This window comes from Monodelphis domestica, chromosome 2 (genome assembly GCF_027887165.1).
Source record: "Monodelphis domestica isolate mMonDom1 chromosome 2, mMonDom1.pri, whole genome shotgun sequence".
Taxonomy (NCBI): Eukaryota; Metazoa; Chordata; class Mammalia; order Didelphimorphia; family Didelphidae; genus Monodelphis; species Monodelphis domestica.
The window spans coordinates 276009328-276022356 of record NC_077228.1 but is presented as its reverse complement, the minus strand read 5'-3'; the positions used below and the strand labels follow the sequence as shown (position 1 = coordinate 276022356).

The 13029-nt window shown below is 37.7% G+C and overlaps 1 protein-coding gene across 2 annotated transcripts in view; it reads right to left on the bottom strand.

The window, feature by feature from the left end:
* Positions 1–13029, bottom strand: part of CMTR1 (cap methyltransferase 1) — a 74032-nt gene that overhangs the window by 28267 nt on the left and 32736 nt on the right. For both annotated transcript variants that reach the window (XM_001379166.5, XM_016431030.2), the window contains exons 3-8: positions 12737–12888; positions 11031–11189; positions 8014–8106; positions 4095–4166; positions 3199–3293; positions 3010–3082 (exon numbers count right to left, since the gene is read on the bottom strand). In XM_001379166.5, the coding sequence (XP_001379203.2) occupies positions 3010–3082; positions 3199–3293; positions 4095–4166; positions 8014–8106; positions 11031–11189; positions 12737–12888 (644 nt within the window). The remainder of the gene's footprint in view (positions 1–3009; positions 3083–3198; positions 3294–4094; positions 4167–8013; positions 8107–11030; positions 11190–12736; positions 12889–13029) is intronic.

The window sequence follows — 13029 nt, the reverse complement described above, 5'->3', positions numbered from 1 at the left end:
GAGGTTTTTATGAAGATTTTTTTCCCAATTTGTTGTTTTCCTTCTGATTTTAGTTACATTGGTTTTGTTTGTACAAAAGCCTTTTAATTTGATGTAGTCGAAATTATTTATTTTACATTTTGTGATTCTTTCTATGTCTTGCTTGGTTTTAAAGTCTTTCCCCTCCCAAAGGTCTGACATGTATACTATTCTGTGTTTACCCAATTTACTTATGGTTTCCTTCTTTATGTTTAAGTCTTTCACCCATTTTGAATTTATCTTGGTGTAGGGTGTCAGGTGTTGATCAATTCCTAATCTCTCCCACACTGTCTTCCAATTTTCCCAGCAGTTTTTATCGAATAGTGGATTTTTGTCCCAAAACCTGGGATCTTTGGGTTTATCGTATACTGTCTTGCTGAGGTCACTTGCCCCCAGTCTATTCCACTGATCCTCCTTTCTGTCTCTTATCCAGTACCAAATTGTTTTGATGACTGCTGCTTTGTAATATAGTTTGAAGTCTGAGACTGCAAGGTCCCCATCATATGTGGTTTTTTTCATTATTTCCCTGGATATCCTTGATCTTTTGTTATTCCAAATGAACTTTGTTATGGTTTTTTCCAAATCAGTAAAGAAATTTTTTGGGAGTTCCATGGGTATGGCACTAAATAGATAAATAAGTTTGGGTAGGATGGTCATTTTTATTATATTGGCTCGTCCTACCCATGAGCAGTTAATGTTTTTCCAATTGCTCAAGTCTAGTTTTAGTTGTGTGGCAAGTGTTTTGTAGTTGTGTTCATATAGTTCCTGTGTATTTCAAAAGTCTTGATGCAGTTTTAAGCTAAAACCTATAATATGATGTAAAACTATAAATAAAAAAATAAAAAAACATTAAAAACTATAAATAAAAAATAAAATAATATATTTTTATATTTATATATAATTATATTTATAATTTAAAAATAAATAAATTTAAAATAAATTTAAAAGAACTATAAAATAAAATAATAAATTTTCTCTAACAAAAAGTATGCTGCAATATCAGTTCTATGAAATCAGTATTGTTCACATTTTTCTTGTTTTTCTGAAGTTTTTTCTAGTACACAGAGAGTGTTTCAAAAGTGCCCTTTTAAAAGGGACAGCTAGGTGACTCAGTAGACAGAGCACTAGATCTGGAGTCAGGAGGACTTGGGTTCAAATCTGGCCTCAGATACTTCCTGGCTGTGTGACTCTAGGCAAGTCACTTAACCCTTTCTGTCCTGGAACTTATACTTAGTACCAATTCTAAGAAAGAAGGTAAATTTTAGGTTTTTTTAAGTGCCCAAAGGCAAAGATTCTTTAACAAAGAATTAAAATTTAAAGCTCTTGGTTCAGCTTTCTCTTTATCTCACCTCTTACCATTCTTCATAATCGGTATTCCTTTGTCCTGATGATTTCTCTTCCAGGTTCTCTCTACCCTCCTAATGAACAGCTAAAATTCCTTGACTTCTTTGTGTCTTTCAGGCCTTGTACTTTATCTTCCTTGTTCTCCAGTTCAAAACTTTAGAGAAGTATCTTCTAAACCCTGGAAGCCCTGCAGGAACCCCCTGAATTTAACTCCCCCAACCCTTCAAGAGTCCCTAGACTTCGATTCTGCAAACTTGACCTAGCACAAGGGAAATTCATCCTCCAAGATGGTTGGTTGTGACTGCTGACAGGATCTATTGTGCTCTCCAGAAAAACAACAACAACAAAAACAGCCTATTTGATTTGGCTTTCAAAATTTGGTACTGAGTGAATAGTGAAGGAAAGAAAACACCTAGTATCCTCTCCTCAAGGAATCAGAGGATCGCCCTCTCAAAGGGCAATTTTCTATGGCTATAAGCAACCAATTCAAGTCAAGAACATCCCTTACCCCAAACAACAGGCATCTTTTTTCTGTATAATCAACATTTCAACCCTTAGTACAAGTGGTATTGTCCTGGTGACTTCATGATAGCAAAAACTAATAAGCAGATAACAGGTGCTGGAGGCATTTACATTTAAAAGCCCAGAATGATGCTGTGTCTTTCCATAAGCTAGACAAAATTCCTCTACTGTTGGGCTTAGGGAAAATCCTTTGGAACTTGGAAAACTAAATCAACATTATTCCAATTAAATTTTCTCAAAGCACCAATTCTAAAAGTCTTTTCCTGCTAGCTGCTGTATTTGGGAAGTGGAAAAATGCCTAATAGTGGTAAATGTCTATAGGATACTTGGGTGCACCAACCAGCATGTACACTTGTGAAGCACCTATCAAAGTACAAGCTGAAACATAAGGCCTCAGAAAGCAAATCTCTCTAGCATTCCAAAAATCAAGGAGTATTTGAAATGGGGGAGACAACACAATGATTAGCTAGCTATCAGTAGTCTTCAAAAGCCTTTATCTTCAAGGAGCAGGATAAATTTTTTAAATTAGCAATTCTGAGTGGGTAATAATAATCCTTTTAATTCCAAGCTGGACCTGCAAATCCAAATGAAGCTACACACATGCGCGCGCGCGCACACACACACACACACACACACACACACACACACACGCGCGCGCGCGCGCGCGCGCGCTCGCGCGCGTTTACATGCATGTTTCATGTGTGTGTATGTATATGTGTTCACACATGTATACACACATATATTTATTGTTTTTTGCAATGTGTGTATGTGTTTTTAGGATTTCAAGAAGTTACTTAGTCTCACTCCCCACCCTCCTATCCTAATGATAGGAGAATATCATTATCCCTGTTTTATATGTAAGAGAATTGAGCCTCTGAGAAATATAACTATAAATCACATAACTACTAAGTGGCAAGTTGACCATGGGGATAAGAACCAAGATTTTTTGCTTGCCGGGACAGTGTTTCCTTCTCTTGACATCACTTTCTGGTTGGCTTGGAAACCACAGAAAAATCCAAAGCAGAGTTCATATTGCATCATGCTCCCAGATTTTACTAAGTGGAAAATCTTGCACTTAGATCTGCTTGGTGCTAGAGTAAAAAGTAAAGAAAGACTGGTTCTTACCCCCAAGGAGTCCTTTGGGTTCGTAAACATACGATCAAATACAAAGTCAATGTTAGCCATTTTCATTGCTGCTCTGAAACATAGCAAAAGAGGAAAATTGTAACTTTTAACATTCAAACTACCCAGAAGCTGAATCTAAGATAAAAAGAAAAGTTAGAAAATGAGGAGAGAGAAAAGTGGCCACAAAACCTGTTTAGGAAGAAGACTCCCCGTATCATTTCATAGGGGTTGGACCTGGTCCGAGCTCGACGCATCTCTTCTCCATCCAAGACATCAAATACACTCTGTTAATGGAAAACCAAAAATACTAAATTAGCATATCACACCAATGTCTCAGCCACAGGAACCCTCCAAGACTTTAGCATCTTGACTCTCTCCTGTTCTGAACCCTCCAGAGGTTTGGGTTAGTGCTGTGTAAATAAGTCTCTCTTGATATTGCTAATTCCCAGATGTCATACCCAGCTGTTTCTCTTTCCCAAAGGGAAGAGTGAATATGTTAAGGATCACTCAAACCTAGCTCTTTGGGAGACTGTTAATTAGAAAGGGGGAAAAATGAGATTGTGATTTCCTGGTAATGCTTGGCATCTAGAAAAAAGAAAAGTTCTCCCTTCATCTAAGTCCCATTCTTAAGAAGCCAGCCCTCAATGCTGAATCCTTTGCCAGCCAAATCTCAGGGAAGACATTCCTGGCCAAAAACCAAGCTCTGTGGAGGATAATGTAATAAGAAATTCCCACCTGAACTCTCTGTCCCTCTCGACCTATTTCCTTTTCTATTTACTATTACCCAAACCACATTCCTTCTGTCTCTGACAATAGCTACCAGGTCACTCTACTGATGCAGGATAAGAAAATTACCAGAAAGAAAAAGCAGGTAATGGACACCACAGAGAAATGGGAAGGGTTCATTAATACCAATCTAGATTTCATCTCAAAAAAAAAATGTGTTTAGCCTAAGAAAAACCTAAGCAATGTATATGCAGAAAAGATCTCTCCTCAGCCTACCCAGTAAAGAGCTCCAGTAGACTGTAGACTTCCAATTCAACATGGATTTAAGTATTATTATTATTATGTACCAGACACTCTACCTTGCACTGCAGGACACTGTGCAGAAGCTCTTCCCCACAAAACTCAGTTTCATCTTCAATTACCATCTTCCTCTGATAGAAAGGTATAAGAAAAAAGTAAGTAATTATCATACCTAACTAAAACCTGGGGAGGGCTGAGTAAGAAGAATTGGCTTCTTAAAGAAATTATATTGGAGGAATTATAACCATAGTATATATTTCATTTTTTTAAACCCTTACCTTCTGTCTTGGAATCAATACATACACTACAATACTGTGTATTGATTCCAAGGTAGAAGAGTGGTAAGGGCTAGGCAATGGGGGTTAAATGACTTGCCCAGGGTCACACAGCTAAGAAGCTTCTGAGGTGAGGTTTGAACCCAGGACCTTACATTTCTAAGCCTGGATTCTCAATCCACTGAGCCACCTAGATGCTCTTATACTTTCCTCATTTTTAAGCCTGTAAAAGGGACACTTTTGAAGGGCAGGCTATGGGCTTGGGATACTGAAAGTAGAATTGTGACTTGGTAACATCAGAAGTACATGGGCTATGAAGGAAGCAAAGCAGACTGGGTATAGACTGCAGAGAAATGGCAGGACTCTGAAAAAAGACTCAGACAAAAGGTGAATCTTAAATTTAGTTTAGTTACAGAAGCTGTATAGAACCCTGGAATTTGGGCTAATGCATTCAAAAACATTCCTGACTCCTCTCTCTGTACCATCTCAATAATACAGGACAATTTTATTTACTCCTTATATTAAGCCCATGGTTTAAGTTTATATGCAGCCTTTCCTGAGTCTCCAGGAAATTAGTAACTACCCCATCCAATTACTTAGTCTTTATTTTGTATATAGCTAATTATATACATATTGTCTCCCTTAATAGAATATAAGATGTGAAACAGCATCAACTATTTTCTCATTTGTTTGTCATCTAGCACAATGCCTACCCATAGAGTAAGCATCCTGTGGATTAGAAACATTTAATAAAGGTTTGTTGACTAAACCGGGGTGAGGGAGTGGGCGGTGGTAAATGTCAAATGAGAAGACATGGGGGATGGGGGGGATCAACCATATCAGGGTACATAGAGAAGATGGGAATTCATCTCCAAAGGTTTTAGGGTTTTCATATCTAAAATTTGGCACTTTGGGAGCCAATTTTAGCTGGTCTATAAGTTGATCAAGTTCCCTGGAAGACATGGAATTGAAAAGGTCCCATTTTCCTTTTATTTTTTTTTAAATAAACCCTTACCTTCTGTCTTCAGAAGTGCAGTAAAGGCTAGGCAAGTGGGGTTAAGTGAGTTACCTAGGGTCACACAGCTAGGATGTGTCTGAGGGCAGATTTGAACCAAGTCTTTCCAACTCCAGGCCTGGCACTTTATCTTCTGTGCCACCTAGCTGTCCTTCCCATATACTAAATGAGCAAAGAGTCAGGATTCAAGTCACTAATTTGAACTAGGTATTAAGTAGATACTTCATTCCCTGAGGAGAATAGGGAAGGACCCAAAACCCTTCAGGCTATATAGATAGAAAGATACATTTGTCAGGACACTGAAATTCCACATAGATTAAAAATACATTTGTGAATATTATCAGAGAAAGCAAACAGAAAGAAAGACATCCAAACTGCCTTTCTCTAGAGCTCAGGAAGGTAAAGAATAGGAAGACACAGGAAGTAGAAGTCTATGCTAAACCTGTTCTATTCATTTGTGGTTACGAAAAGCTTGTGGTACATCTTGTAAGAACAAGAATGTTTAATATAGGCAAATTAGAACTTGGATAATTGCTCTTTACCTCCTGTAGTTTTATTCAGTCAGAAGATTCTTAAGTCTCTTCAAGCACCAAAAGTGTCTAAGAAGGTTACTAGAAGAACAGAAGCTGGAAATGGGTTTACTTCAAGGTCATTTACCTTCCTGGCTTCAATTATTCCTTTAATAAAATGGCTACTTTACATATAATTGGGTCTAGGATAAAGTATGTGCAGCAGTCAGCTCATCTATTTAACTTTTAGTTTCAATATATTTGAAAGATACTCATATTTTTAAAAGATATATAGCCCTAAATTATGATACATTTTTTCTTTATATGGAATATAAGTTAAATATTTAACACACCTTAACATATGCAGTTATCCCAGAATGCTTTCTCATCTCAATGTATTATTAAATAAGTAGGTAAAGTAATTGTTACTTCTATAAGGTTCTTCATGAACATTCTTATATAATATAAAAAGAAATTTCTAACTTCACTTCCTTAAAGATATGCTTTCTAGATATAATGTATCCTAAAGAGCAATAAGAGTATACACACAGGATTTTATAAGAGAAGAGAGTAAGCCAAATAAACAAGTCCATGTCAAGTATGGGCAGTTAGGTGGCACAACCGAGTTCAAATCTAGCCTCAGATACTTATGGGTGGTGTGACCCTGGACAAGTCGGTTAATCCTACAGCCCTCAGTTTCCTCATCTATAAAATCAACTAAAGAAAACAGCAAACTAACAAGAAAACCACAAATGGAGTGACAGAGTCAGAAATGACTAAAAAATGACTGGACATAACATGTGAATTATTTTTTAAAGTTTTTAAAAGTGGACCCTGCTTGCCTTCCATGAGTTTACAATCTCCTTAAGAATTAAAGCAGGAAAGAGCATGAAACAGAACGTTTCAGGCTATGAATTTGAATCTTGGGGTTACTTATTTCTTTTTGACCTTGGACAATTCAATTCAACAAATATTCATTAACTAAAATTCAAGGAGTAAGACCAAAATTAAGTCCCCCCCCCCTTAGGAAGACAGAAGAGGTCAAGGAAGTATCAAAGAAGATCAAGTACTCTAGGAAACTTAAAGAAAGGAAAGAACCCTAATGATGGGGGGGTTCCACCAAGCTTCTTAGGAGAGGTGGTATCTGACCTACATTAAATACGAATTCTCAAAGGTAATGGGGCTGTATTCAAGATACCATAAATAGTTTGTCAGTCACTCAATAAGCATTTATTAAGTGCCTACTATGTGCCAAGTAGTGTATAAAACTCAGGCAATCAGAAGAGAGGTATGAAATCTCTTAAATCCTTTGAACCTTAGCTACTTCATCAGTAAAAATAAGAGGGTTGGTTTATGTGGTCTTTAAGGTCCCTTCCAAGGATAACTCCTAAAATAGGTCAGAAAGGAGAGGAAATCCCAATGAGATCCTGTTTTATATGGCTATAAGAGAGCTCAAGAGACTATAAAAAGTCACAAATGCCAGTATCTTAAAGGATCCATCCAGGATTATCTTAGGAAGGTATTTGGTTGCTTTATTCTTAAAATTCTTCATTGGGGGTTGGGGGTAAGAGGCAGCTAAGGTGGCTCATTAGATAGAGTACCTGGCTAGAGTCCAGAGGAACTGAGTTCAAATCTGGCCTCAGATATTTCCTAGCTGTGTGACTCTGAGGCAAGTCATTTAACCCATTTGTCTAGCCTTTGCCTTTCTCTCTTCAAGTTGTTACTAAGACAGAATAGAAGGGTTAAAGAAAAAAAATATTCCTAGGGAAATTCTCTACAACTCCCTAACTAGCCTTTCATTTTCTCTCATGCTGCCTGAGGGAAAGGACTGTAACTTTTTAACTTTTCAATTATCTGGCAGAAAAGATACTTTGCATGATCTAAAACATACCAGTGAGAAATTCCATCAGGTAATGGTTGAGAAAAGCAACACTAAGAGAGAAATTAGGCATTTTGTTCTGACCAATAAGGTAAGTGCTACAAGGAAAACCATGCCAAGTCTCCTAGGCATATATTATTAAAACTTAACCTGAGGAAACCTAGCTCCTGCCAGTAAAGTCAAGCAACTTCCTCTCACAAATTTGTCTAAACTGCATTGCTGAATCAAATCCAACTGAGATAGAGAAAATTCAGAAGATTAGTGTCAAAAATGAAGGGTGTTCTCTGCGTATAATCTTACCTTTCCTACAGTCATCCACTCACGCATCTCCTGGGTATTAGGAATTTCAGTGGTGCATTCCGGGAACCATGACACCTGTTCACTGATACTTGGCTACAAAGAGAGCAAAATACATGGGTAAGACTAATTACTTTTGCAAAGGAAACCTTGCTGGAAACCTTTCAGGTTCTGAAGTACTCTCAATCAAATCAAGCGAAAAAGACTCAAGCAAGAGGAAAGGGAAGAAAGAAGTATAGAAATCTGGCCTCAGATACTTCCTAGCTGTGTGACCCTGGGCAAGTCAGTTAACCCCCATTACAAGAGCCCTTACTGCTCTTCTGCCTTGGAACTAATACAGTATTGATTCTAAAATGGAAAGTAAGAATTTAAACAAAAAAAAGGAAAGAAATGTGGAAATAACATTATAACAACATTATAATATTTTAGAGTTGGGAGCAACTTTTGAGTGCTTTTTCATTTCAACTCTCTCATTTTACAGATGAAGAAACAGAAACCAAGAAAAAGTAAGTGTCTTGACCAAGAGAATATAAATGTTATCAGGATTCAAACCCAGGTCTTCTAACTTTCAACTTTACCATGCTATTATTAAGAAGTAAAGAATAAATTAGCATAGACCTAGGCTGGGAACTGGTATGATGTTTAAGATCCAGCCTTTGTTCTTCAGTTAGTCTAGCTCCAAAACCTCTAGCTTCAAGCTAACCTCTAGACCCATGATAGTGAACTTTTGGCACTCAGAGAACTCTGTGGCCATGCACACTGTTGCCTGTTATAATTAGTTACTAGAAAGACAGAGAGATTCGAATGGAGTTGTTCCCTTCCCCCCTTCTCCACCATGCCTCCCCAACCCTCTGTCCCAATGGAAGTGCTTACTCCCTTCACTTACTCCCTTCCACTCCTGAGTGGAGTGCCTGTGCCATTTCCCTCCCTTTCTCCCGCTCCTGTCTGGGGTAAGGGGTGGGAGTAGGGGGCACTAGGTATCTAGGGGAGCAGGGCACAGCATGCTGTGTCTAAAAGGTTCACCATTATTGCTCTAGGGCCTTGGAATTGCCTTCTAAACCTTAAGATTTCCCCCACCAAAAATCAGGAAAGATCACAGATCACAGTTCTCTCTTTTGGCTTTTTTCTAAAGCATTATACACAATAATAATGATCGAAAGCCAGCTAAATAAAGTGCTACTTCCAATAATTCTGGGCCATCTCAGTTAAAAAATCAGTACCTTGTCAAGTTTAACACTCAAATCTAACTCTGTTCTCTTAATAGAGAGGTGACAAACCCCAATTATGAGTGCCGGCTGTCAGGCATGTCTAGCCCTGAGGTCATACACAGCTATAAAATTAGTAATACCCATATCCTATGTGGACTAGATGGCTCCCTGAAGAAGAGTTAGAGTTATATTTGGAAATTTATATAATATAAAAACAAAAGATACTAATAAAGATTTTCTAATTAAAAGATAATATTGTGCTTTACAAAAGTTCTAAAATGGTAATACAAGGCAGATCTAATTGCTTAAAGTCTGGCTGCAGAGTGGCAGATACACTAGGCACATCTCCCCTCAAATGGAATCACTGAAGGCTACCAGGTACAGCTGACAGGATTCCAGGAACTCACTCCAGATCCCCCAGTATGACTTTTTTTTTTAATTTTTTAACCCTTACCCTTTTTGTCTTAGAATTGATACAAAGTATTGGTTCTAAGGCAGAAGAGTGGTAAGGGCTATGCAATTGGGGTTAAGTGATTTGCCCAGGGTCACACAACTAGGAAATATCTGGATCCAAATTTGAACCCAGAACTTCTCATCTCCAAGGCCTAATGCTCTATCCAAGGAGCCCCTTAACTGCCCTGTTTAGTATGACTTTAGATAAAGACAACCATCTACTACTGCCTCTGATCCTAGTTATGGACAATTTTTCTAAACTAACATATTATCTCAACTTGAGAGTTTAGAATAGGCCACAACCAAATGTTCTGTTCTCTCCAATCATTAAGAACACAATTACAGGAGGCTTGCTTTAGCAGACTTGAGATTAAATAGTCAGTTTTAATTCTGTTTTACTGAGAATACCCAGATTTTTTGTATATTTCCATACAAATGAGGCCAGAGAAAGTGTTCTGCACTTCTGAAGAAAAAGGCTACATGTAACAACCAATTACAAATATTTACCCAAACCCTCACTGTCACATGCTGGTCTTTTCCCCTAGCAGCCACAAGGCAACTCAGCAGGACTACCACCAGAATTCATTAGCTCTTGGCATTTCAGTGTCTTACAACAATAAAACCTTATTTGGTTTTTATAATCTTCTATGCTCACTAGATCTCCTCCCTGAATTGGAGTATCAGGCACAAACACAAAATACCAACTAACATCCTAAGTCCAATAAAAGAAAGGCATTTTTTGATATCTTCACAGCTAAAACAGAATGGGAGCCCAAATTATGACAAAAAAAATAAACACACTGTAAATATCACATGGGACTAACTGATAAACAAATGACAATTTGGACTCAAGATATCATAAAATCTTCAAAGTTAAAAAAGACCTCTTAGAGGTCATCTAGATCACCTAGGAATCAAAATAGAATCTCTTATACAATATCCTTAACTTGATGTCATTCAGAATCTGCTTGAATACTTTCAATGACAGGAAGCTCATTATCTCATAGGATGGCTCATTCCATTCTCCCAAAGCTTGAATTGTTAGAAGCCTTTTTCTTACATTGAATAAAAAGCAGCTTCTTGCAACCTCTACCAACAATGGTCCTAGTCTTTTCTCTTCTAAGCAGCAGAGAACAAGTCTATTTCCCCCTCTACATAAAAGGCCTTAAAATATTTTAAGATAACTGTATCCCTTTAGACCTCTTCGAACTAAGTATCCCTGACTCAACTATTCTTTAGATGAAATGGTTTCCAGAATCTTCACACCACTAAGTCCCCTTGTTCTGGATATATACCAATATATTGATACCCCAACTAAGATGTGGTGCCCAAAACTAGACAAAATTTGATTTTAGTTACCTCTGGCTCATCTCTCCAGTCCACATTGAGTTCCTGGTCAAAACCCTTTAGTGTCAGCCCTAAGCCTCTTCGGCCTTTTTGATTAGAGGCCTCGACAATGTCTTTCCGACCCTGGCTATGTTTGCCCAGGCCTTCACCTTCCCGGAAGCCCATCTTTGCCTGAAAAAGAGAGAAATGATGGAGCATCATTAGTGATAATTAGTGATGGTAACTGTGTTCAGTTGAGTGTATAGCCAGGCCAACTGGTAGTTGAATGAGAGAAAACCACAAAGCTGTAATTAAAGCACCAGGAACATTTAATGAATCTCACTGGAGGTTCATAGGACTGCCCTTCTAGCTAATTCCCCTGATTAAGTGAAAAGTAGATTCAGAGCATAAAGGTGATAAAGGGAATATAATTTAAAATGAAAGTGCTTCAAGGGGGTAACCTCTACATCACTCTGGTTCAGAAGAACAACCCTAATGAGGCAAGGGCAACAAGGGGTGCAGTGAGCTGCTTAATCATATAATTAACTTGAATCTTTCATCATGTAAAACTGAGGGCAGAAAAGCACAATAGGATCCTGGTATGGTGAAACTGTAATAAAGGCACAATTGCTCACAAAGATTACACCAAATCCTGGCATAACTAATCAGTTATACCACCCTGAGGAGAGGGGGACCATATCCCAAATGGTACAGGCCACTACCTAATAAGATACAAGGAAGATCCCCAGAAGCTATAATTTCTACCAGGAACTCATCTTTCTACAGAGGTCCCCAACTAAGAGATGTGACATCATCAACACACATGGAAGAATTAAATATGACCTCAATGGCTTGATCAAATTCTCATTATAGTCACAAATTCATCCTCTGTGTTAAAGGAGGGGGTTACCTTTTTCTCATGTTACCCAGAACCACAAACCCCCAAAGTCCTATTTTCCTACCTCCCATGTTTATGGTCTGAAATGTGTATGCTGCCTATAACTTCAGAAGCTATTATTCCTATTACTGTCCTAATACAACAGAGACGTGAGAAATAAGATTTTTAAAAGTGACCAGCTACTCTATACACTGTTCTAACTAGTGGATGAGTTTCTATCTCCAATGCAGAGTCAAAAAGACTCGGATTTCCTGCTTAATCTCCTCTTGCCATAATATCAGTTTTGTACAGATGATGAAAGTAAGAGAATCCTTCCAAGAAGAAAGTCTTTCCCCTGGAAAAGAACTTAACCAACTCTGATTGAGAAGGAGAAAGATAGCTCCACTTTCCATTCATTATAGACTCCAGAAGTTGCTAAAAATCTCCGGAAAAGCAGACATCTTATTAAGTCTGACATTAGTGAGGGTGTCTGACTACAATTTCTATTCATTTATAAATATATACCTGAGAATGCATTGTAATAACAACAAGATACCTTTGTTTTGAGTGTGTGCATCTGAATAGAGATTTTAATATAACTGAAATGCCAAGTCTAATAATGAGATCAGAAGAGAATCTTCCTCTGTCCAAACCAAGAGAAATTAGTTTGCTTCAGTTGTCCCTAGCACTCATTTCTAACATGTACTATGTTAGAATGTCTCAATTAGTTTAGAAAAGTAGTCATACCCTCCCCAGAATCTCCATCAAGAAAGTAACTAGAAAAATTTTCTCTCTACCCTGAATGTAGATTTCCCTTCTCTCAAACAATGGCAAACCTTCCAAAACAAAGGCTCTAACATACCATCATCTTCTGGGAAACACTGTTGTACATGGAATAGCGGGAGGAGGTGCCCTCCACAAGGGAGTCGGCTTTAAAGTCATTGCTAAAAGAGCTAGACACAGGTCTTTTCTCCTCATTCTCACTGTCAGATCCACTGAGGCTTGTGGAAGATTCTGAAAAAAAAAAGAGAAAAAAAGATATTTAGGCAAGTTAAGACAGGTCAAGATTTCATTCTTTTGTTGAACAATTAAAATTTTTTTTTGAGTTACATGTAGAAACAATTTTTTACAATTATTTTCTAATATTTTAGGATT